Raw genomic sequence first — 25450 nt, forward strand, 5'->3', positions numbered from 1 at the left:
CACGAAGAGTCGTGACTTTTTCGTAGCCTTCGCGGCAAGTACGAAAGTTTTGGATTCATTCAGGCTTCAGTATGGTGACTTTTCTTGGGCCAGGTTGGAGATGCAGAGTGCCATTGAGTCCTATGGGAGGCTTCCAAAATCATGCTAAGTCTGAAAGTTTCGCCCGCCGCTTACGAGCGCTCAATACGAAAAAGTTGCGACAAGATACAAGCGCATCGTAATGGCTACGAAAAACTCAAGTTTTTTCGCGCAAATCGTATTGGTAACGAAAAAGTTGCGACAATTTCCGTAAAGGCGCCGAAAAAAATCGCAAAAGATACGAAAAAGTCGCAAAATGTTCGTTTTCCAATCGGTATTTTTCCAATTCGGATTCGTGGGTTAGTAAATGTGCCCCAAAGTGTTATGAGCCTTAGGGACACATTCATGAAATCCCGAATGGGATAAATTCGGATTGGATACAAAAATTTCTGAAGATCGCAAATATCACGAATATGCTTAAAAAAAATCGGATTAGTCACGAAAATATTGTATTAGCGATCCGAAAATCACGAAATTGTCGTATTGAATGATCGTAAAATGCAGGGAAACCTTTCCGAATTTGATCCTTCTGTGCATTATTTTGGAAGCCTCCCATAGGAATCGATGGCACTCTGCAGCTCCAAACTGGCCCAAGGAAAGTCACAGTAACAAAGCTTGAATGAATCCGAAACTTTCGTACACGGCACGACAATATGATTTCGAAATCGTATTGTCAAGCAAATTTTGTCACAAAATACTAAAAAGTTGCGAAAAAGAAGTGCTCAACCTGAACCCGCACTGCTACCAGCAAGTGATGTGCCAAGGTCGGGCCGAACAGGGCTGGTCCGCACATCACTATCACAGTCTACTCTGGCAGAGCCACAGCTGCCCAACTGGCAACAGATTCCTATTATGGCCAAGGCACTGTTCTGTGGCATTCCATTGTGATAGTAAAGGGTTTATCTTGCACCAGTGTGATGGTTCTCATTCATCCAGGTCATGGTATATCTGTAGTAATAAGTCAAATCAACTGTACTGAACTGAGATTACTAGCGAAATGTCTTCAAGAAAAATACAGCAAGTCCAGTTGATTTGACTTATTACTACAGATACTCTTCCAAATTCTGACTCCTTGCCTTGTCATAAACAATGCTTTAGGTTAATAGCACATGGTGCACTTTGGAAGCTTTGAGCACCACATTTTTAAGTAATCCAAAAACACAGTGTCAAAGCAACTGAACTCTCCCCCTTTGTATTCAATTCGTGTTTGCTTGACACTCACTTGGTTGCTAGGCTATAGTGGCCTAGAAATGTGCAGATACGACACCCTGTCTGCTTTAGAAATTAACAAGAGGGGTGTATTATCTCTCCCCTTGTTTTATCACAAAATATAAAGGTAAATATGGGTTCTGTGTCCCTTTATATGTCTCAGTACAGGTATGGGACCGATTATCCGGAATGTTTGGGACCTGAGGTTTTCCGGATAAGGGCTCCTTCTGTAATGTGGATCTCCATACCTTGTCTATTATAAAAACATTTAAATATTAATTACACTGAATAGGATTGTTTGGGATCAAGTTCAAGGTACTGGTACTAAGTATAGAGAAAAAGGAACTTGTTTATAAACTTTTGGATTATTTGATTCAAATTGAATCTATGGGAGACTGTTTCCTGGTTGCATGAAAAAAAAGGTATTAATAATGCAAACATGCCTTGAGCCTACCAATTTTTTTTGCCTTTTTTTGCACTTGTGTGTTACCTGCTATGTAACCTGTACCATTTCTCCTTTTTTTCAGCTTGAATGGCTGCCCCATGGCTACACAGTAGCTTATATAAAGTGTAGTAGGGTTTTGGAAGAAAACACATAACTTTTACCAGTGCAGGGCAGCAGTAAATTATATTTGAATAACGTTAACACATTTATTTTTTGGTGTTACTGTTCCTTTAATGCCTACATGTATGTATACAGTTACTGTAAATACATGCATACACATATAGATCACATAGTGTGATATCCACTGCTTTGTTTAAAGGTTTTTTCCTCAATTTAAGGGGAATGGTGGGCTCTTTTCCATTTATTCTTTTTTACATTTAGGGGCTGATTTACTAACCCACGAATCCGACCCGAATTGGAAAAGTTCCGACTTGAAAACGAATATTTTGCGACTTTTTCGTATGTTTTGCGATTTTTTCGGATTCTGTACGAATTTTTCGGATCCAATACGATTTTTGCGTAAAAACGCGAGTTTTTCGTATCCATTACGAAAGTTGCGTAAAAAGTTGCGCATTTTGCGTAGCGTTAAAACTTACGCGAAAAATGCGCAACTTTTCGCGTAAGTTTTAACGCTACGCAAAATGCGCAACTTTTTACGCAACTTTCGTAATGGATAGGAAAACTCGCGTTTTTACGCAAAAATCGTATTGGATCCGAAAAATTCGTAAAGAATACGAAAAAATCGCAAAACATACGAAAAAATCGCAAAGTACCGATCATTACGAAAAAAACGCAATCGGACTCCATTCGACCCGTTCGTGGGTAAGTAAATCAGCCCCTTAGAGTTTGTATCAGTTGATCCACCACCAACAACTAAACTATTTCTTCACAAAAGTCCTATTTTACATGAGAGGGGGCTTCATTCTGTAGTGCCTTAGAGAGCCATGCATGGCATTTGTCCCATGTTTAAAACTAAACCCATTGTATTGTACAGAGCTTATCTGTTATATGCTATGTAACCTGTACTTTTTCTAATTTTTTAGCTTGAATTGCTGCCCCCAAGGCTACGCAGTAGTTTATATAAATTATAGTAGTGTTTCTGAAGCAAACACACCAGTTGTAAGAGAGTACGGCAACTGTAAATTCTATTTCAATATTATAATTTTCATTGTTTTGAGTTAATGTTCCTTCAATCCTCTCCAAATGAGCAGACGTTAACGTACATGCCCAGCTTTACTTTGGCCTAGTGTTTGGCATCCTTGTACGGATACAGGGTGAACTTTCTCCCAGCTTCAGTTTATTAGCAGATTGAAAGAGGGGTAGGATTGGTTAATCACTAGGGTGAGTGAATTAGCAATGCATTTTAAATTCCCCTGAAGCAAATTCTCCAAAGACAAATGTGTTGTAACAGGATCTTTCCATGCATTGCTAAAGCCTTTATTGCTCTGTGTTGTGTTTTTTTTTTTTTTTTATTTATTATAGATGATTCAGTCCGGTGAGTCAGTTCTGTACAACCAGTTAGTTCATGATCTGACTATTTTTGTCTCTGGAAAGCTTTTAGTGATTTAGAGAGTAGCAAATGCAATTTCTCTGAGTACCATACAGTAATCCTTTCCAAGCATGCTGCAAGAGTAATACAACTTTAGTTTTATAGATAAACAATATTACATATAACACACAAGGTTTTATGGCACAACAAAACCTTTTTTGCCCTTTTGAGGGGTAGCCTGCTGGCTTGTGCTGTCAGGGCTAAAAGGAAAATAATTAAAGGAAAACTAAACTCTAGTAACTGCCCCCCTTCAGAACCCTCCTCTCTCCCAACCACTAGGGATCCCCAAAATGTGTCTGTCTGCTACATTTACCTCCCTTCCCTCCCAACTCTGCTGTCAGACTTAGGCAAGTATTTGGCCCTGAGCTAGGGGAATTTTTAATTTTTTTTTTTTAATTAGTGATTAGTAGTGCAGCAGGGTTGGCTGGTTGCCATCTGATGTCTCCAACTGTATATTTTTTGGCAATTGCAGAAAAGAAGACCTGAAATGGCAAAAGAGACTGGCACCTTCTATCTAACCCTGCTGCACAACTTTGTCTTACAACAAGTTACAGCAAACAGCCATGTTTTGGGGTTCCCCAGTGGTGTGTGTAATGGGGGTGTGTGCAATCAGAATGGGCACAGTAAATAGTGTTAAATTGTATTTTCCCTTTTTTGTAATTCTAAAACTGTTTTGTGGTTTTTTTTTTAAGCAATTTTTTAACCTTACAACTTCCACTGTAATCATGGGGGTTTGTGTAACCCTTTCTTTGCAATGCAGTTGCAGAAAATCTAACATTTTTAGAACCTAAAAGTACAGACTCTACTTTGTCAGCAGGCTGTTCAGTTCCTACAACAACATAGAATCGACCTTGTTGACATAAAAATAGTTAAATAAAATTAGTGAGTGACTGAATGGTGGAAAGGCCTTCGCATCACTTCGGTTTTCCAAAGTCGCTCAAAGTTTCCTCCTGCGGGCAACTTTGGAAAACCGAAGCAATGTGAAGGCCTTTCCACCAGTGACTCCTATTGTTGCCGGTGGAAAGGAATTTTGAAAAGGTTAGTCACCTGTGATAGCAGAAATCTGTCACGGCCGATTAACACTCTCCATGGGACATCAGCCTAAATCACACAAGAGAACGTTGTAGGGCTAAAATGTTATCCTTATTGCTTTGACCATTTGGTGCATAAAAAAAAAAACATTACACATTCATACCAACTGAAATATCATATAATGTAAATATATAATAATCTTATATTGTACATTATGCAAATTAACTTGTACAGAGAAATAAATATTCACTAAACCCTTTACACAATGATTCTGCTTAAATGTGATATTGGTAGGGCATCAGTCTGAAGTCCACACTTACCAATTGCATTTGTTGTTAAAGAGCCCTTATCTGAAATAAAGTGCTATAAGTGCACTGGCAGGCACAGAAGTGCAAAAGTAATGCAATTTTGCATCAAATTTTGCTCCCTGTGTGCACAGGCCGATGCCTTGCCTGTCAGTGTGCTTACAGCAAGGAATGGACCAGAGTAGGTTGGCTTGCATTGGCCTAGTATGCCATTGAAAACAGCACAGTGCGGCTCTGTGTCTGGCATAGCATCCACCATCCCACTGACTGTAAAACATACATGGCATGGGCAGGAGCTTGACAGCTATATGGCAAAAGTCAATTTACTTGGCAAATTTGCTTCTGAGGAGAAACCTATGGCAGCCAATCAAAAATTTGCTTTTATTCTTCTGCCTGCATCAATCTCTGGTTGCTATGGGTTACTGCCCAGGTAGTTGGTCTCAGACAACAGCTGACTGGGGTATAGCAAAATGTCTCACTATCTCTGCTTCTCGTGCAGATTAATATAAAAATGGCAAGTTTTTAAACCTTCTAAACTACAATTGCATGACTCTGATGCAATTCTCTGACTACTGATGCATGACACGGCACATGACTTCCTGAAGCATGCTGAGCTGAGCATTGGGTATAAAGTTCTAATTATGGCAATTATATTTCAAATGTCAGTGAACTCTTTGCTATTACTTGAATTTTTTGCATTTATGTATTTGTCCACCCAAAATCTGTTTTATTGTATAATAAAAGAAAATGTAATTCTAAGCACATTTCTAATAAACATTGACAAAAAATATTTTTACAGTCTTAAAGTTATAAAGTAAATGTACTCTGTTCTCCTCTCTTGACTCTTGAAACACTGTAGCAAAAGTCAGTTAATGAGCTGGCTTCTGCTTTGTTTCAGGAGTCAGAACCAGTAGTACATTTTAGAGTATTTTGTTAAATTGCATTTATGCAAAACAGCTGTTAATTTTTAGTAGAACTAAAACTGGTAGCAGCAATCACCTCCCTAAACATTCCCTGTAGCTGCTACAGACTTGTAGTTCTTTCGTCCTTAGAAGGAGTTTATTGATCTTTCTGGGGTTCCTTGCTTAATCATCTTTCTTTAAACTATGTTAACTTTGAAAAGATAAATACTTTCATTATAATGAAAATAACTGTGGAAATCAAACAGTTAAAGTATCCATGACACAATAAGTTGCTAGAAATATATAGACACTATGTGCCAGATTTATTCTGGTGGTTTTTTACCCTCATGATTTCTGAATGTCGGACTGGTGTACCCAGGGCCCACCTGGGAATCTCGCCCCCTAGGGGGCCATACATTTAAGCACCCATAGCTGTTGCTGCTCCCCACCCTGCAATATATTTGGTGCCATTTTTACTTGCATTGGGGGTTAGTCTATGCTGTGAAAACACTTTTCTGTATGTTTTCTCTTAAAGAAGGTGACAGTCAGTGACTGAAACGTTGGGCACCTAATAACTTTTTTTTTTTACACGTTAAAAGACTTGGAGTGCTATGCTTATCTATTTTATGTAGTGATTATATTTTAATTTTTTAATTCAGTTACTATACTCATCCATTTCTTGTAGTTATTATACTGGCATGTCTAGTGTTAATATAATGTGACTGGTTTGTCCCTGAGGAAGAGCACTGATTTGTGCTCGAAACATTGGATTTTTTGTAATAAACCACTGTACAGGTATGGGACCTGTTATCCAGAATGCTCGGGACCTGGGGATTTCCGGATAAGGGATCTTTCGATAATTTGGATCTCCATAATTTAAGTCTGCTAAAAATTATTTAAATATTAAATAAACCCAATAGGATTGTTTTGCCTCCAACAAGGATTACGTATATCTTAGTTGAGATCAAGTACAAGGTACTGTTTTATTATTACAGAGAAAAAGGAAATAATTTTTAAAAATTAGAATTATTTGCTTATAATGGAGTCTATGGGAGATGGCCTTTCCGTAATTAAGAACTTTCTTGATAACGTGTTTTCGGATAAGGGATCCCATATTAAGTCCCACTGTGTGTGGTACTCTCTCTATATTTTAGTTTATTTTGAACAGCACCCAGGCAGTTAACTACGTTTTAGGGTTGTGCTCCTTTCTGCACTCGTGTGTGTGTGTGTGTGTATATTAACACCAGACATGCCAGTATACTAACTATTTAATAACTACAAGAAATGGATGAGCATATTAACCATAGACATTCCAATATAATCGCTACAGAAAATAGCTAATCAGCATATTAACCCCAGACATACCAGTAAGATCACTGCTGAATGGCCAGTAAGCACACTATTAAAGGAAAAGTAACACTAAAAATTTTAAAGTAAAAAATCTATTCTACCCTGCTCCAATAATTGTCCTATCCTGCAAACCATTTATTATTTTGAATGCTTTAGTACAAAATACCTGTTAAAACTTGGCTTCCGGTCTTTTGAAGAAAGGCAATATGGCGATGCAGGGGAAGCATCCAATATGCGGTGATCGAGCCTAGTCTGACTCCTTCCTATACAGAAGGAAGGCTAGGCTCGATCAATCGATCGCCGCACAGTGGATGCTTCCCCTGCTACTTCCCCTGCATCGCTGTATCGCCTTTCTTATTTACACGTTACCGGTAAAAGCTGACAGATGTTTAGCCCCCAATCTTAGGCTGAACATCACTCAGTCTGTTCTTACACAGCATCATTTGTTGCTATGTTTACACTCCTGACCTCAATGTATGGGTAAAGGGCTGCTATGCAACATGATACCAACACCATCCTCACCAGGAAATCATAGTGAATCTGGTTAGACATAGGAAACATTTGCAACTCTCCAGTAACATATTCAAAGGCTAAACTATATCAATCAGCATAAAAGTGTCAGTAAGCTAGCTGCCATTTAATGATGTTCACCATATGTGGCTTAGTGGGTGGTAAACTAAAATACACTTTTTAAAGCATATGGAAAAATGTGTAAATGTTTGCACAATTGGAAAGAAGACTTTCTCTCTAGCATATTATATTTAAGATCTATTGATTTTGTGATTTGTGTTTTTTGTACTCATTATTCACAACAGAGGAGCAGGCTGTATTACTGAGTATACAAGGCAGTATAATGAATTGTGCATATTTATATGTATTCCCTGCAACTGTCTGTTTTATGGCACGCCTAATTGTAGGGGTTGGCTGTGCATGACATAGGGAGGTTGTCTGGCATTGTGTGTCTGGTGCAGCACTGATTGTAAATATGTGGAGGTGGTCAGTCCATTATGTGCCAGGGCTACAGACTAAAAACAAAAAGATCCCTCACAAGAGCCCAGTTTTGAGGCACCCCAGTTGGTGCACTGTTTAATTTGCCATAGCAAAGGCAACCCAAGACCCAAAAACTTTAACATTTGTCACAATCAGTTCAATAAAATAAACTTTTCTTATGCTTTATTATGTAAAATCTCAGTTAAAGTCTGATAAAATCTGGAACTGAATTAAAGAGAAAAGTTAATTGAATTTGGCCCTTAATGAAAACTTACACTTTCTGAAACTATTAGTGGCAATATAAAGGCAGGCCAAGGGGTTACAGTACTCCTGAACTAGGGCTGGGCGATATACCGAATACCGGTGTTTTTTTTTTTTAAACTATATTCATTTTTCAGATACCGCAATACCGGGGTGTCGGGGTACTCACCTGTGCGGCCCGGTCTCGTGCGTCCCGTTGTCCGCGGGACGTTGCACGCGTGCGCCAAAGCACACGTACATGTCAAAGCGTGCACGTCCGTGACGCGCTGACGGCGCCGGTTCTGAGCCTGCGTGGGGGGTATTTAAAGCTATCAAACGCCTCCTCCTGTGCTATTTTGTCTGCGGCCTTGCCTGGGAAACTAAGCCTGCCTGATTTACCTTACGACTTTCTGTTGCCGATCCTTCGCTTGCCTGACTCTGATTTTCAATACTGCAGTAATTATTCTCTAATTTATTAGGAAATGGGGTTAACACCTAATCATGCATGGAAAAAAAAAATACCGTCAAATACCGTGACACCGATATAATTTTGAAAAATACAGTGATATAATTTTTTGGTCATACCGCCCAGCTCTATCCTGACCATCTATACCAGTGATCCCCAGACAGTGGCACTCAAACAACATGTTGCTTGGCTTGGAGGCAAGTTTTGGAAGCACAGAGACCCAGTTTTACCCCAAGCAGAGCCTCCTGCAGGTCACATGGGGCTACTAAATAGCCAATCACAGTCCTTATTTGGCATCCCCAAAGAACTTTTTCCATGCTTGTGTACCTCTCCAACACTCTTTATATCTGAGTGGCTCACCAGTAAATAAGGTTGGGGATCCCTGATCTATGCAGTGCAAGCGCAGTTCAGCTCACTTTTGTTTTACATACAGTATCGGAAATTTTATGTTGCTGCTATCTGAAAAGGCGGCTAATAAAAGTGATCTTTGTCCTTTTCTATTCTGCCCTGGTGGCTCTGGCGTTTGAAACAATGTAACACAAGACTGACAGACCTGCCTTGCTGGAGGAGACTGACCTTTGCAACATTATTTAAAAAGAAACCAGGAGTTCAGCAAATGCTGCTTTCAATGTATATTACAAATAACTTTTAAAGCACTGAAAAATGTTAATAAATTCACGTTGGAAAGTCACTTGGAATTATGTTTTCTTTTAGTAGGCAAAAACTTATTTTTGGAGTTGAGATGTCCTTGAAGGATGTAATAGGGCCTAACATTCTAAATATGTCAATATCTTCATAACATGCCAAATATCCTTAAACTGGTGGTTCAACTTTTGAGTTAACTTTTAGTATGTTATAGAATGGCCAGTCCTTGGCATCTTTTCAGTTGGTCTTCATTATTTTTTATAGTTTTTAAATTGTTTTCCTTCCTGTTCTACATCTTTCCAGCAGTCAAAAAACTATTTCTCTTTGAGACTGCAATTTTACTATTATTGTTACTTTTTTATTACTTATCTTTCAGACCCAGTCCTTCCATTTTCCAGTTTCTCATCAAAACCACTTCCTTGTTGCTAGGGTAATTTTGACCCTAGCAACCAGATAAGTGCTAAAATTCCCAACTGGAGAGTTGCTGAATATAAAGTTAAATAATTAAAAAACCACAAATAATGCAAAATGAACACGAACTGCAAATTGTTTCGGAATAGCACTCTCTAGAACATACTAAAATTGAATTTAATGGTGAGCTACCCATTTAAAATCAGCTTCACTTAAAACAATGCCATTTTTTTCTCACCATGACAGTATTTTTTAAGTGTTTTACTGACATTGTTCTCCTTTGACTACTAAGGAGCCAAAATATTATTAGTGGGGGAGGTCCCGCGCTGGCTCCTGTCTAGAACATTTAATAAGCAATATAGTAATGTACTACTGTTAGCCACTGGGAGCAGACATAGGGATGCAAATATATATGTGCATTGGATATTAAAATTGTGCCTCTTTTATGGCAAACAGCTGATTTTTAAAACTTCATCACCAAACACTCTTATGTTATTTATTACAGTAGTGTTAAAGTCATTTTTAAAATGATGTGTGCTGTTAATTGCAGAGAAAGAAGGACCAGAGAAGAAGAAGATAAAGAGAGAATCGGGAAGCAAGAAATCAACTCCAGTTAACATCCTTTTTGGTTACCCTTTATCTGAACGCAAGCAGATGGCACTTCTAATGCAAATGACAGCCAGAGACAATAGCCCAGGTACTTAAGGAGTTTGTGGTCAATCTGTAGTTTGTATTTGTTGCCAGTTACAACTGCCTGTCATTTTCTATTGGTGATTCCCCTAAAGTGGCCTTTCCGATGCCCTCTACACCTACACTTAGGAGCAGGTCGAATGGGACCACATCACTAGTGCAGAGAGTGGAACTAGAAAAGAGACAAAATTCTAATTTTGGAATTTTTAAACACACAAATATATTCATCATGCTGTGTAAAAAGTGGAGTGAAGCATTACCGGTGATGTTGCCCAGGGCAACCAATCAGCAATTAGATTTCAACAGTTAGAAAATCAAAGCAAAGCATCTGATTGGCTGCTATGACCAACATCACTGGTAATGTTATACTCCACTTTTTACACAGCATGATAAATATACCCCTTAAAGTTACCAGGAGTGACTTATTGCTGCCCTTGGTAACCTGCAGGGTGCTGCCACCTGAGTTAAGATTCTCACCTTGTCCCATGGTAGCAGCACCCCTGGCTAAATGTTATTATTACAGGTAATACAGTATATTTAGAGGACCTATTATCTGACGTGGTTGAGACATGGAGTTCTGGATAAGGTGTCTTTAGATAAAGTGGTCTAAAGAAGTCTAAGGGCTCTGGCACATGAGGAGATTTGTCGCCTTCGTTTTTTCCCCCGGTGCTTTGGCGACAAGTCGCCACGACAATACACACAAAGAGATTTCATGCGAGTTGAGCTCCAGGCGATCTGCTACCCATGGTACCACTCAACAGTTACCCCTCCCACATGTTTACTCAAGTCGCTCAGAAAAGGGTCTGTGTGCGATTTGAAACAGCAGGCGACTTGAAGTAGCCTCGTATGTTTTGACGCTGGCGATTTCCATTGGTTTAGCATTGGCGTCTTGTCGCCAAATCGCTCTTTTAAAAATCGTCGGCGACAAATTTCCTCGTGTGCCAGAGCCAGCCCTAAATGTCTAAAACTGGCCATAAAGGGGCAGATTTGAGCTGCCCATCTAAACTCATTATATTTTACAAACATTATTAGTTATCTGCTATTTAACCTGTGTCCTTTGGCCCTTTTTCAAATTGATTGGCTGCACAGCAGGTTATTTATATAAACTATAGTAATCTTCCTAAAGCAAAAACACTGTTTTTACCAATACACTGTAAGACCACATCATGCTTAAATGTTTATTAAACACATAAATTGGTGTTACTGTTCCTATAATCAGCAACTTTCTCCTTTCTGTTTTAGAAGTCAGAACCAGTATGCAGAGAATTTAAACTTTCTTTCAATAGCAGTTATATAAACAAAACCATTGAAAATGTTTGTTGATTGGAATTATGCAATAAGTACAAGATGCCGTCTTCAATCTTTAATTGTTTAATTATGAATTTATGGGAAATGTCATTGCCATATATCAGAGCTTTTTGAATAGAGGCTTTTACAAACAATAGATCTAAAACTTAAATTATGTTTCATTCTTATTAATACATGGATTTCATTGTGCATAGATTCCACTCCAAATCATCCTTCCCAGGCAACACCAACTCAAAAGAAAACACCATCATCCTCTACACGGCAAAAAGACAAAGTTAATAAAAGAAATGAGCGTGGAGAAACACCCTTACATATGGCAGCCATACGGGGAGATATAAGCCAAGTAAAAGAACTGATTCGGATGGGTGCAAACGTCAATGTTAAAGATTTTGCAGGTAAGAGGATTAGTGACCTGCATTTTTTAACATTCTTTGATTTAAGGATTAGATTATGATAAGTTAACTGGGTCAAATTGCAACACTTCTTGTAAAATTCAGATTCTACCAAATAATCGGTGTGACGGAACTGGAGGGGGGGTAGTTCTGTCCTCCACGGGTATCAAGTGGGCAAAAAGTAAAGAGTAGACTATAAAAAATACCTGCGGCTGCTCTTATGATTGCACGCTGCCTTTGTTTGGCAGGGCTATATTTGTGAGGGAAAGGGGAGGCACATAGATGCCCTCTACCTATCCCATTACTTGTCATTTAGACATGCCAGGCGGGAATTGAGGCTGCAATGAGCCCATTCTTTACCAGCTGCCCTGTAGCAGGCCTGTGACTTTTTATGCCTTGGCCAGATTTTTTTGTCCAGCGCAAGGTACACAACTATTCCCCAAGGCAGAAGTCCTCCAGCCATGGGCATCATGAGGTGCACACTAGCACCTATTAGTTATCTTGCCAGGAAAGTAGTATATGAGCCCTAATTCATTTATTGGCATTTTACACATTTATAACATTAGAGAACAAATGAACCACATCTCAAATCTCAACAATTCTTAATTTGGGTATCAACTGAGGCAGGTTTGAAAAAAAAACAAAAAAAAAACCTGGATTAGATAGATATGTTAGAAATGGGCACTTAAGTCAGCAAGATACATCATTGGGTGTATTTCGTATAAAAGAAAAAAAGATAAAGTCAATAATAAAGCCATCAACTAAGTAAGTGTGTTCAGGTGTCTCTGTGTAGCATCACACTTATACTGCATATATGCAGCTGTTCCTTTTTGTCTTTATACTTAGGGACCAATAATAGCAAATAAGACCCCCCACCCCCACCTGGTCTATTGTCTCTGGTCTAAAGGGGCAGTATATCTCCTTGTTCAACATGAGTTTAATGAATAAAGCTTGTGCTGAACATACTTTTAGCCTAATTTAAGAAATCAATGACTTTTTGTCTTACGGCTTGAGCTGAACAGTGTAATTGAAGCTCTATGCCATAAGATTGCTATGGCGTATACAATCATAATGAACTTCTACCTATTTGTAACCCAAGCAGTCACAACAAAGGTGAAGGGAGGGGACTGTTTATATAGAGCTCAGTTACTCTAGGTAAACGGACTGACTGTTAAGATAGTAATTGTAAAAGCAAAGTAACTGAGAAATATGCCTTTTTTTAATTAAAAGAAGAGGCAGATGGTTTACAGCATAAATTATATTTATTTTACTCATGCTGAAAAAAGGTGTGTATGGGTGTATAATGCACCTTTTAATAGAGCCTAAAGTTGGCAAATGACCAACACTCCAGTATCCAACTGATTGGTCCAGGGGCTGCGCAGGATGACACTGTATGACTAGCCATGTATATGTAAGGCCACCTTCCTATTGTTCTGTTTGTTTGGACTATTAGCCTGGATAACACAGTCCAGTCATCCTGATTCCAATAGGATTACAGAAGGGTCAGTCAGCCAACCTGGCACACACATGCACATGATCAGAATGAACAGACTTCATGAATATGTATGACCAGCATTAGATGACCTGTCCAAAATTCCCAAACAATGTCATGCTTTTTAAAATAGTGCAGAGGTTATAAGTGCAGCTTTAGTAAACATTATTTGTAAATGATTCTAACATAAAACACACAGATATGGTCAGGGCTGGTCTATACAGGCTACCTGCCTTTGGAACTAATTAGGTGCCCTAGGTACTTACACACTGCTGTGCGATCCTGATATTATTGCACAATATCTGTCATGGAGACTCCCATAAATACAATACATGTGTAAAGCACACCCAGATGCTAAATTATATAGATTTCTCATTATATTTTGCAGCGCTGAACCTAAGGTTACATAACAATTGGCATACAGATACAGTAGGTAAAAAAGTTTTACATACTCTGACCTACATTCAGTCAGTACATAATAGCTGCATATTAACTGAATTGCCCAAGGCCAAAAGCAATTGCCACTAATAAACAAATCTCTGTCCCTGCCTGTTGGTTAAACCACCACCACCACCTAATATGTGATAGTTGTAACTAAACATAGTATTTCCTTAAACCATTGCTTTGACCAACTGAAGAGCTGTGCAACATATCTCTATCTCACAATGAAGGAGTTTTTTCCTTTATATCCCAATTCTATTTGCTTTTTTCTGTGACCGCTGCTACATAGTGTCATCAGTTTTAAAAGGGTATCTCCACCCAAAAACTGGTTTCGAGTAATGAAGAATAAATTTAATTCCTAGCAACTTTCCAATATATATATATAAATTGAGTGTTGTTAAAATATTTGCATTTGCAGTTGTAATTGAAAGCAGTATCTGTTTATCCCTTTCTGTTGCCTAGGATTGACTGTAAAAACAATATAACAGGAGTCAGTTCTTCTCCAGGCCTAGCTAGCAGCATTGTTGCAGGAGTCAGAGCCATGGGTGTCAAAAATGTAAACAACCAGACAGATACTGCCTTAATTGCAAATACATATATTATATTATATTCTTTCACTGACTTATTATTTGGGTGGAGGACAAGCAAATGGAGTGACCATAAAAGGTTATACAAACAGATGGGTTGATTCTGGCTGGCTATCGAACATTAGGCCCGCAGGCCACATAAGGTTTTTCAAGGAATTCTTATTGTCTCTACCCTGAACAAGGCTTTATAGACTTTTCCTATAGGAAATTAGAGCCCTTCCTTATTGGATCACCAGACACCACATGGAAAAGCTAAATAGCACAGATATAAAGCTATTTAGTACCTTCAGCTTTGTGCTTTATGGTGACAATGCTTTTAAAATCAAAGAGAGACCATTTAGAAGCTTTTCTGCTATTATGTGCTGCCCTCTAGTGCAGGAATACCTATTCTATGAAGGACCTTTAGAGCCTAGTTTAGAAGAGTTTATAATGATTACATTATACAAGAGTACCATGAAGGTGTTTCTTTTAAAACTCGTTGCATAATAAAAGGCAGGAAAGTTTTGTTACTATTTTTCTTTACAATTTGGCCACTTAGGGCCGTGTTTGATTTTGGTATTTTAGTGAATGGGAATCCTGAATACTGGATGTGTGTCTTTTGGAACATGACAGTGCATTAGTCTTCCTTTAAATACCAGATATTGTGGGATTAAATGCACCTGTGACCTTCCTTACTGGACACAGAGTACTGTTTAGCATTCCAATTGCTGAGGAACAGCCCTTTGTAATTCTCTAAACTTTCAGTACTAAAAATTAACTACCATTGTGATTGGCATGAAAGCATAACCAGACCAGTGTCCACTGCGGTTTACTCAGTTTTTTTTTTGTTTCAGCTGTAAATGGTTGTTATGTGTAAGTGTGTGCATCTGATTGACTTCCATTACTGTGAAACCAAATCTAATGCTTTAAATGTAACATTTTTAGGTTGGACTCCGCTTCATGAAGCTTGTAACATGGGTTTTTATGATGTTGCAAAAGTCTTGATAGCAGCTGGAGCAGATGTCAATACACAAGGACTGGATGATGATACACCTCTTCATGATGCGGCCAGCAGTGGGCACAGAGATGTAAGCGTAATATTTTTTATATGGAACTATCTTCTGTAAATATATATGGCCATTTCTCACAGTATTGGTGGCCAACATGGGGCAACAAGCAAATCTTACCATTTATGTAAGGAATTAAAGTGCATGCTTGTGTAAAATCATTAATATTTACCTTTTACTTTAAAAAAAAGTGCACTTAAAAATTTGCAACCATTTTTAGAAACAATTCTAGTAGAGCTTTTGGGAGTGGATCATTAATGGCACATATAGCACTGTTTCACCAGCATGCCCGACATAACCTCCATTGTCTTCTGAGGTTTCGGACGATATTATCGGTGCTTGTATAGCCAGCTTAAGGGCTACTTTCTAGGTGGGAAATTAAATGTGTCCTGTGGGGCCTGGTCTAGCTCATTAACACAAAAAGACCATGCTATGTACGACATCTCTGAAATGGCTCCCTCTGTCTTTCTGTGCCTCTAATGCCCCACCATACTTCAAACTCTGGTAACAGGCAATTATTCAAACTTTGACCTGCCTGTGTCATTTTCAGAAGGCAGTGCAGAGAGAACCCAAAACTTTTTCCGACTTCCTTATTATTTGTTCAGCAAAAGGATATACCTCACTGCTATGAGTGGATTATTCCACAGCTCACATATACCTTGCTCATGATATATGTTGTTACACGATATCTCTTTCTTTCCTGGTTGAAACAGTAAAGTTCAGTCTTCTTCCTCTTACGTGCACTCCCTACTATGCCCTGTTCCCTATTCAGTCTAGGCTATTTTTGACTTGTCTTGTGTGTCTGTACTCAAACATGTCATTTGCTTTACGAGAGAAATCAAAATTCTATTCCTGCTACAGAGTTTTGAGTCCAATTTAAAAATGTTCATTTTACAGATTGTGAAATTACTGTTACGACATGGTGGCAATGCATTCCAGGCCAACAAACATGGAGCACGTCCTGTAGACGTAGCTGAAACAGAAGAATTAGAACAGCTGTTAAAAAGGGAGGTGCCAATCTCTGATGACGATGAAAGTTATTCAGGTTTGAACTGTTTACTGCTGTTTAATTATGTTTCATCTATAGATCTTTTGTTGTTGTAGTGTCCCGTTCTCCATTTATTTTGGAATGTTCTATTCTCTTAATGCAGATTCAGAAGAGCCACAGTTCAATAATCTGTCCAGCGTGGATGAAAACTTAGACTCAGAGGGAGAAAAGGAATCTTTGATTAATGAAAGCAAACATGGTGCAATTAAAGGAACATCTTGCACTTCTGGACTTGATGAATATGAATTTAAAGATGACGAGGATGATGAAGACGACCCAGAAATAAGCAAGATGTTTGACGATAAGCATCTACTTAGGAATGACATTAAAAAGGAAAACACAGAAGCTAGGATGAATGACAGTTTCTTTATAAAGCAGGATAAAGTTGATTTTCCAAAAATGTACAAAAACCGGAAACCAAAGCCTTCTCGCCTGCTATTCTCCAGTTCTGATAGCTCGGATGATGATTTGCTTCCAGATAAAGTCAGTTTGATATCTGAAAGTCTTAATTCTGACATCAGATCTAAGAAGGACTATAGTGTTCTACATGAACAGAAAGAGAAGGGCAAAGTCAGAAGGAAATTGAAGAATCAAAGCAAAAATAAAGAAAATCAGCAAATAAAACAAGAAAGAGACAAGAAAGAAAATATGAAAGTAGTTAATATGGTAGTGTGCCCTAGTTTAGACTCCTTGGACAAGTCCAGAGAAGAGGACATGTTTAGAAAATCCCTTTGTACAAAGGAAGAACCATCCTTACAGTTATTTCAGATCACTCCTGGCAAATCACCCAAACATACTTATACATTAATTGACAAGCAGTCAACACCTTTGAAGCAGGAAAACACAAAAATGTGTGTTTCGCCCCCTGGAGGATCAGAATCATCACTGCAGACTGATCTGTTCCGATATGATCAAAATACTGATGCTGAATATGCAATTGAAAGTTCCAGTTCTTCATTCTCCAAATATAAAGAAAAGAGTAAACATATAAAGGAGTTTTTTATTGATTATGCAGATAAGTCTATATTAAAATGTAAAGAAGAAGGTAAAAGTCCATCATTTGAAGCATCTGAGTGTGTGCCAAAAAAATCTGACAAAGAAGGTAAAGTAGTAAAAAAACACAAAATTAAACATAAAGAAAAGGAAAAAGAGAAGTCAAGAAAAGATCCAGATGTTGAAAATGACAGAACCAAGCATAGAGAAAACAATAAAAACATTCAAAGACAAATAGAATTTGACAGAGAATTCTGGAAAGAAAACTTTTTTAAAACCGATGAAAATGATGAGGAATTTCTAATCATGGATTCAAAGAACAACTCATCTGAGAAAAAAGTAAAACTGGAAAAATCACAGACAAAAGAAGACTGTTCAGTCCGAGAGAATCACATCCCGATAGAGAATGTTAAGGATGAACAAGAGGAGCCATCAAAATTGGATCAAGAAAAAATTCAAAAAGAAGAAAAAGGAAAAGATTGTAATAGTGAAACTGACTGTCTTCATACACCAAAAGAAAAAGACACTAAAATGTTCCCTTTAACTGTATTTGTAAAAGAAGACTCTTTTCCAATTGATAGAGAGATTGACACAGAGAAACCATTTAAGGAAGGGAAAGAAAAAAGTGAGAAACGATCAGCACTGAAGGAGAGGGACTTGGAGAAGAAAAGCATTGATAAAGAGAAGAAAGCAAAATCGGAACACAAATCTGAAAGAGAAAAAGTAGAAATGCCAGAAATCACAGATAAGTCCAAATCACATCTGCAGTCACCAGATAAGCTTCAAAAGGAAAGTGATAAAATTAGAGCATCAGTTATCAGCAAAAAAAACGATGACAAAGAAAAATCAAAAGACAAAAAAGAAAGGAATGAAAAAGACAAGCATTTGGGAGAGCACAAACTTTGCACAGATAGAAAACCCAAACATACTGAAAAAGATTCAGACTCAAGTAGAGCAGATAAAGCTAAACGTAGAGAGAAGGAACTCAGAAAAAAATCAAGGGAAGGGGACTATTCCGCTGGTGCAAGCTCCAAGCATGGTCAAGAAGATCGCAAACAAAGTGGCAACACTGATAGCAGTAAAGTACTTCATGAAAAGCCTGCCGTGGTAAAGGAAAAGCTAAAAGAGGAGCAGCAAAAGGTTCCAGAACATAAGGAGAAAGACAGAAAAGATAAGGAAAAAGACATTGATCGATATAAAGAAAGAGACAAGCATAAAGACAAAACACAGACAAATATACCGAAATTAAAACCTAAAGATTCTGAAGCAGAAAAATGCAAATCAAAGTTGCAGTCAACGAAAGACACCAGGCCAAAAGAAAAAAGGCTGGTCAACGATGATCTTATGCAGACTAGTTTTGAAAGGATGCTAAGCCTCAAAGACCTTGAAATAGAACAGTGGCACAAAAAACATAAAGAAAAAATAAAGCAAAAGGAGAAAGAGAGACTAAAGCACCGAAATAGTGTAGAACTTTCAAAAACAAAAGAAAAACCAAAACATTCACCAACCCCATCCAAAAATAAAGAGTTAACCAGATCAAAAAGTTCTGAACTGTCAGATTTATACACAAAAGAGAAATCCTTGAAAGAGGCCACAAGTTGCAGATCCAATTCAGTTGATGCAAAGAACTTGACAGCTTCAGGAAAGACACTTTTAATTTTAGAAAATAGTAATATAACAAGGTCGCCTAGATCAGAAAGTGAAAAAACAGGCCTTTGCTCACGCTCTGTATCTATGATTTCTGTTGCTAGCTCGGAGGAATCTTGCCATGCAACTGTGACTACACCAAGGCCTACAACAGAATATGACTCAGATTTTGCATTAGAAGGATCTGACTCCCAAATGTCTTTTTCACAGTCTCCATTCTTACCTACTGCCAAGTCACCAGCCACGCATGACAGAGATTTAGACAGCATTGCAGAGTTGCCTGATCGTGTTAAACCACCAGTGACAAATAGACTTCTACCAGGTTATCTCAGGTCGGCTTCTGTAGAAGATGTAAAATTAGTGATCAGTGAATGCAGACCAGTTGTAGAAGTTCGGCGGTGCAGTATGCCAGCTGCCTTGGTTGATCAAACAAAGCCCACACAAACAGTATTGGAAAGTAGTATACCAGAAGTGCCATCCTCTGTAAAAATTACACCAAATAGGTGTGTGTCTCCAAAACCAGAAGTATCGCCTGCATCGGAGAAGGACACTCAGAATAGCACTTATCTTCTTGCAAGCAGCAAAAAATCTTTATCATTTAGCAGGCATGCTTTGGATGCAAATCTCACTAGTCCATCAACACAGACATCTGATGGAAGTTGCCTTTATAGTGGGACAGAGTCACCAGTAACTCATATCGCCACCCCTGCTGCTTTTGAATGTGAACATACAAAGTTGTCTTGCAGTGGAAATGATTCTCCGGTGCTTTCAGAAAACCAGACATGTCAAGAAATGTTAAGTTCCAGACAAGAAAACACACGTCCTGTCATTCAGGAATGCCCTGTTTTACCTCCACAACCACAAAGTAATTTGGTTGTAAATACCGCAGTTTCAGACCCACTCTACTTCTCAAAGACCAACCCACCAATCAGTTCTAAACAAGTACATGCCATTGTCAATGAAGAGCAAACTCATTGTGCCAACTCTAGCTCTGTCAAGATAGAGGACTCTGAATCTGAAGTTAAACTCATTCAAACAGAAGACACGTCTTTGTGTTCTGCAGAATCCAGTGTCAATTCCCAAACAATTGAAAGCATAAAAATTGTACTGACAGATGTTACTGTAGAAGACTTACCAAGTGAGGGTGATGAGGCTATGCAGGTTAGCACAGAGGTAAATACAGACATTTCTTTATGTAACCCAGAGGGAATTGAACTGGAGAACATAGCTGACAGTGATTCCGCACCAAAACAAGACAAATCCATTACAGAAAATACAGCTTCGTCTGCACTAATTAACGTTAAATGTGACACTGATATAGTTCAAGGTTGTGAAACTACAGAAATAACTAAAGATAACCCTGACCAACAAGTCATTCCTCAGTCAAGTTCTGCACATACGACTGAATCTCCTAAAACGGAGCAACCGCAGTATCCCTTATCTGCTTTCGAAAGCCCACTCCCTCAGCTAGATCAAGATATGCAAAGTTTTAGCCAGCCTGCCAAGATGGAGGCAGAGGAGAATACAGAGGAAAAGGCAGAGCACCAAGAAATTCCACAAAGAATTACTAGAAACAGAGCCAATATGTTGGCTAACCAGAATAAGCAGGTCCAAACAAATTATTCTCATTCCTCTGATAAGGAAACTGTTGAGTCTCCTGTGTCTTTGAGAGGAAGGATACGACTAACAGAAGAAGATGATGTGCAAGTGCATCACCCGCGCAAGAGAAAGATGGCTCGTGTTCCTCAGCCGGGGCTTGCTAATTCCTCTGTAATGCAAGCAAAGGAAAAAACCCAGCAATCTCTAGCAGCAGTAGTTGACTCACTGAAACTGGATGACATCCAACCATACCAATCAGAGAGGGCAAATCCATACTTTGAGTATCTACATATAAGAAGGAAAGTAGAGGAAAGACGTAAAATGCTGTGTAGTGTTATACCGCAAGCACCACAGTACTATGATGAATATGTGACATTCAATGGATCATACCTTTTGGATGGAAATCCTTTCAGCAAACTCTGTATTCCAACTGTAAGTCAACATATACTGCTTTATAAACATATATATCTATTTTAATGCCGTTTTTTTCTTCCGCTGCAGAGAAGATCCCAAGGATATATGTACATAAGTTTTTGAAATGGGAGGGCTAGTGCCTTATTCTTTTATGTGCTTAAGTTCTCCTTTAATAGCTGCAGTACAACTGTTCACTAGTTTCAGATGGTTTTTCAGCCATTTCCCCAATATTCTGTAGGAGACCACAAGAGGGTTCAGTTCCAACATAGCTGAGCATAACTACAGGTATAGGTGTGGAGATGCTTAATATCAATGTTACCTTGTGATTGTGCACTGAATAAAGTGTCTATGTTTAGTTTGGGAAGCAGATTGCTGCCGGCCTAGAGTGTTGCCATAGAACACATTTGTCCTCTGTGTCTTTCGTGTGCACCAGAGACAGGCACCACCTTTTGCAACATTCCAACCACAGAATGGTTCCTGTCTACAGCTCTCATTTGCAGTGTTATCAGAAATACCTAGGAAAGTGGTGCACTTATCTACAATCAAAAATTCCTATAGGACTGTGAAGGTTTTATCAAAGACTTAAAGGGACAGTAACACCAAAAAATGAAAGTGTATAAAAGTAATTACTATATAATGTAATGCTGCCCTGTACTGGTACAACTGGTGTGTTTTCCTTAAAAAGACTACTATAGTTTATATAATAAAGCTTCTGTGTAGCAACGGGGGCAGCCATTTACAGGAGAAAAGGCACAGGTTACTTAGCAGATAACAGATAAAACCCCATTAGGGCTCTGGCACACGGGGAAATTAGTCGCCCGCGACAAAACTCCCTGTTCGCGGGCGACTAATCTCCCCGAGTTGCCTTCCCCTGCCATCCCACCGTCGACAATGTAAGTCGCCGGTGGCATGGCACACGCGGCGGCGCGATTTTGCGCAAATCAACGAAAAAGCCTCGCAAGTCTTTTTCGTCGATTTCCCGCGCTGCTGCATGTGCCATCCCACCGGCGACTTACATTGTCGCCGGTGGGATGGCAGGGGAAGGCAACTCGGGGAGATTAGTCGCCCGCGAACAGGGAGTTTTGTCGCGGGCGACTAATCTCCCTGTGTGCCAGAGCCCTTATATTCTACAAAGCTTATCTGTTATCTGCTATGTGCCTGTGCCTTTTCTCCTTTTTCCCAGCTTCAATGGCTGCCCCCGTGTTGACATAGCAGCTCATTTATACAGTATAAACTATAGTAGCATTTCTGTTGCAAACTTACCAGTTTTACCAGCGCAGGACAACTGTACATTATATTTTAATTACTTTAAAAAACACTTTCATTTTTTGGTGTTACTGTTCCTTTAAACCTTGACACTTGATTGTAATATCTCTACAAGATTTACATATATATAAATCATATTGTGATACTGCATGGGTGATGTATTTATTGTGACTGTCTCTTGTTCCATCCTTTCTCATAACACAGCTGGCCTATCAGGCTTTGCTGTTATTTGTGACAAATAGAAATGCTTTTGTTGAATTTCTGTATAACCGAGCTGTAGTGAGCCAGATTTGACTAAGGTTTATTATATATATACACATATATATATACATACATACAGCACATCTGTTGAAAATGCATTTTGCCCAGTTTTAGTAGAAATATCTATAGGTTTTGGTTTTATGTTGTACTAAATCCCTACTTTTTCAACATGAGTGCAGTGAACTTACATTTTTCATGCATACCAATGTATGTTGTAAGTGATCACAGGAGCACACAGCATTTGCATCCATAGACTTCAACTTTGCTTTGCTGTACAAAGCAACTTTGATGCATGCTGTTACAATATGCTGTGATTTTTTATTTGCAACTTTTCTCTCTTTTACTAAACACTGCACGTATTTTTAAAGTCTAAATTAAAGTTTGGGAAATGTTATCAATGAGTTATACTGTTTTTTCCAGATTACACCTCCTCCATCTCTCTCAGAACCACTGAAAGAGCTCTTTCGACAGCAAGAGGTTGTAAGAATGAAACTTCGGCTACAGCACAGCATTGAAAGGGTAACCGTTTCAAACAATGTATCTTCTTTCATTCTATCCAAGGTGTACTGCCTCTGTAGTCATTGTATTAACCAGCTGGATACCTCTCATAACTGCAGACAGATAGGCAAAGATAGAGAGATAGGTAGGCAGGCAAAGAGAGAGAGAGATAGACAGACAGACAGACAGACAGTAGTCAGATAGGGATATATAGATATGTAGTCAGATAGGGATGGATAGATTGGGCAAAAGTATGTCAGTAAAAATTGTAATACATTCCTACAAGTAGGGGGATATATTTTGTATTTCCAGAAATGGCTGAATAGTGCCTTACAAATACACACAAAACTCTTTACATTTTTGATGTTACCGACCCTTTACTTTAAAGTCTCAAAGCACTGGGACAACAAAGCAGGGATGCACCAAATCCACTTTTTTGGATTCTGCCGAAACCCTGAATCCTTTTTAAAGGATTTGGTCCAATACCGAACCCGAATCCTAAACTTCTGTGTTTACATGACAAAAAGTCACATGCCTGAATACCGAACCGAATCCTGGATTCAGTGCATCCCTAAACAAAAGGCAAATATTATTGGTGTGGGAGTGTAAAAGAAACTCTCCTGCTATTTAAATGTACCAGTCCTCCATATGCAGATAGGCATAAATTTCATCCTTACAGAAAAGAACCTGTTTTATGTTGCTGCACTCCCCCGCTATCATGAAAGTACATTTGCTTAAACCATGTGCTGTTTTTTTTTTTTTATTTGTTTTTCTTTGTCCAATTAGGAGAAGCTCATTGTGTCTAATGAGCAGGAAGTTTTACGTGTCCATTACAGAGCAGCAAGAACCCTGGCCAACCAGTCTCTTCCATTCAGTGCATGCACAGTGTTGCTGGATGCAGAGGTGTATAATGTTCCACAAGAGTCTCAGGTAAGTTGGGGCGGATATATTTTTACAGAAGTAAAAGAACCACTGGTTATATATAACATGTCCATGTGTAGAACATCATACTGTCTGTGTCAGCCATAACCACCTATAATTTTCATGGGCTGAACCTACATCAAAAGTCCTTGAGATTCTAAACATACTTCCTCTGCTCCAAGGCAAATGGGGTGTTCCACTACACAGCCATCAGGTAGAAAACGGCTGTGGTCCAAACACCTTGATTTCTGCTACTGTGTGGGAATCGCTGTGCCGTAACCACACTTAGTGCTGTGACAGACGGGGAGATTAGTCGCCGTGCGACAAACCTTCCTTGTCGCGGGCGACTAATCTCCCCGAAATGCCATCTCACCGGCAAGAATGTAAGGACAAGGGAGGTTTGTTGTGAGGTGATTAATCTCCCTGTCTGTCATAGCCCTTAGAGGCAATCTTTCATTCCGAAATGCTCAGGCGAGTTGTTTGAGCAGTGACCTATCTGTCTATCACTGCTACAGGTACTTTAGGCAGTGCATTTCTCATTGCTAAATATCAGATGGTGACTAGGAGAGAGAGGAATATTGCCAACACGGTATGCTGCCACTGCCCTACTTTCTATTTTTAGTAAGGACTGAGCTTTCTTTTCCATATATCATTTAAGTATTAAATATTTTTATATTTTTGGAGGGTAGGTGAAAACAACCATTGACCATCAAAAATTGTGGTGAAAGCCTACAAAATCCAATCTGCCAAGCAAAAAGTAATTTTACCATGCTCAGATGTACTATTGGCTTCCACCGACCAGTTTTATCTAGTGTTCATTTGCAAATGTTGTTTCTGCTATAATCCTGGTTTTGTTTCCTTCTGTACAGACAGAAGATGGTAAAGCATCTGTACGAGATCGTTTTAATGCAAGGCAGTTCATGTCTTGGTTGCAAGATGTTGATGAAAAATTTGATAAACTCAAAGTAAGTTTATCTGTGTGTATTTTTATACCTGTGATATTTCAGTGCTGTTTGAAATGAAATGTAAAAATTACATTCATTTCTTAAATTATGGGAAGAGAGAAAGGAGTGATTGGGAAAAAAGTAATTTTCTATTACCTGTTTATATTGACAAAATATGGAGTTTTATAACTAAAAGAATAGGCAGAATACAGTACAAATCAATGAATTATGAATGGGGTTAAATGAAGTTTTAGAAAAGTATTGAATTAATACACTATAAA

At 38.6% G+C, this 25450-nt stretch overlaps 1 protein-coding gene across 3 annotated transcripts in view; it reads left to right on the forward strand.

The window, feature by feature from the left end:
* The window catches only part of ankrd12 (ankyrin repeat domain 12), a 65404-nt gene that overhangs the window by 38396 nt on the left and 1558 nt on the right, over positions 1–25450 (forward strand). For all 3 annotated transcript variants that reach the window (XM_031903242.1, XM_031903243.1, NM_001130222.2), the window contains 8 exon segments: positions 10173–10319; positions 11815–12015; positions 15457–15599; positions 16476–16623; positions 16730–21297; positions 23227–23325; positions 24091–24234; positions 25095–25190. In XM_031903242.1, the coding sequence (XP_031759102.1) occupies positions 10173–10319; positions 11815–12015; positions 15457–15599; positions 16476–16623; positions 16730–21297; positions 23227–23325; positions 24091–24234; positions 25095–25190 (5546 nt within the window).

Source organism: Xenopus tropicalis, chromosome 6 (genome assembly GCF_000004195.4).
Source record: "Xenopus tropicalis strain Nigerian chromosome 6, UCB_Xtro_10.0, whole genome shotgun sequence".
NCBI lineage: Eukaryota > Metazoa > Chordata > Amphibia > Anura > Pipidae > Xenopus > Xenopus tropicalis.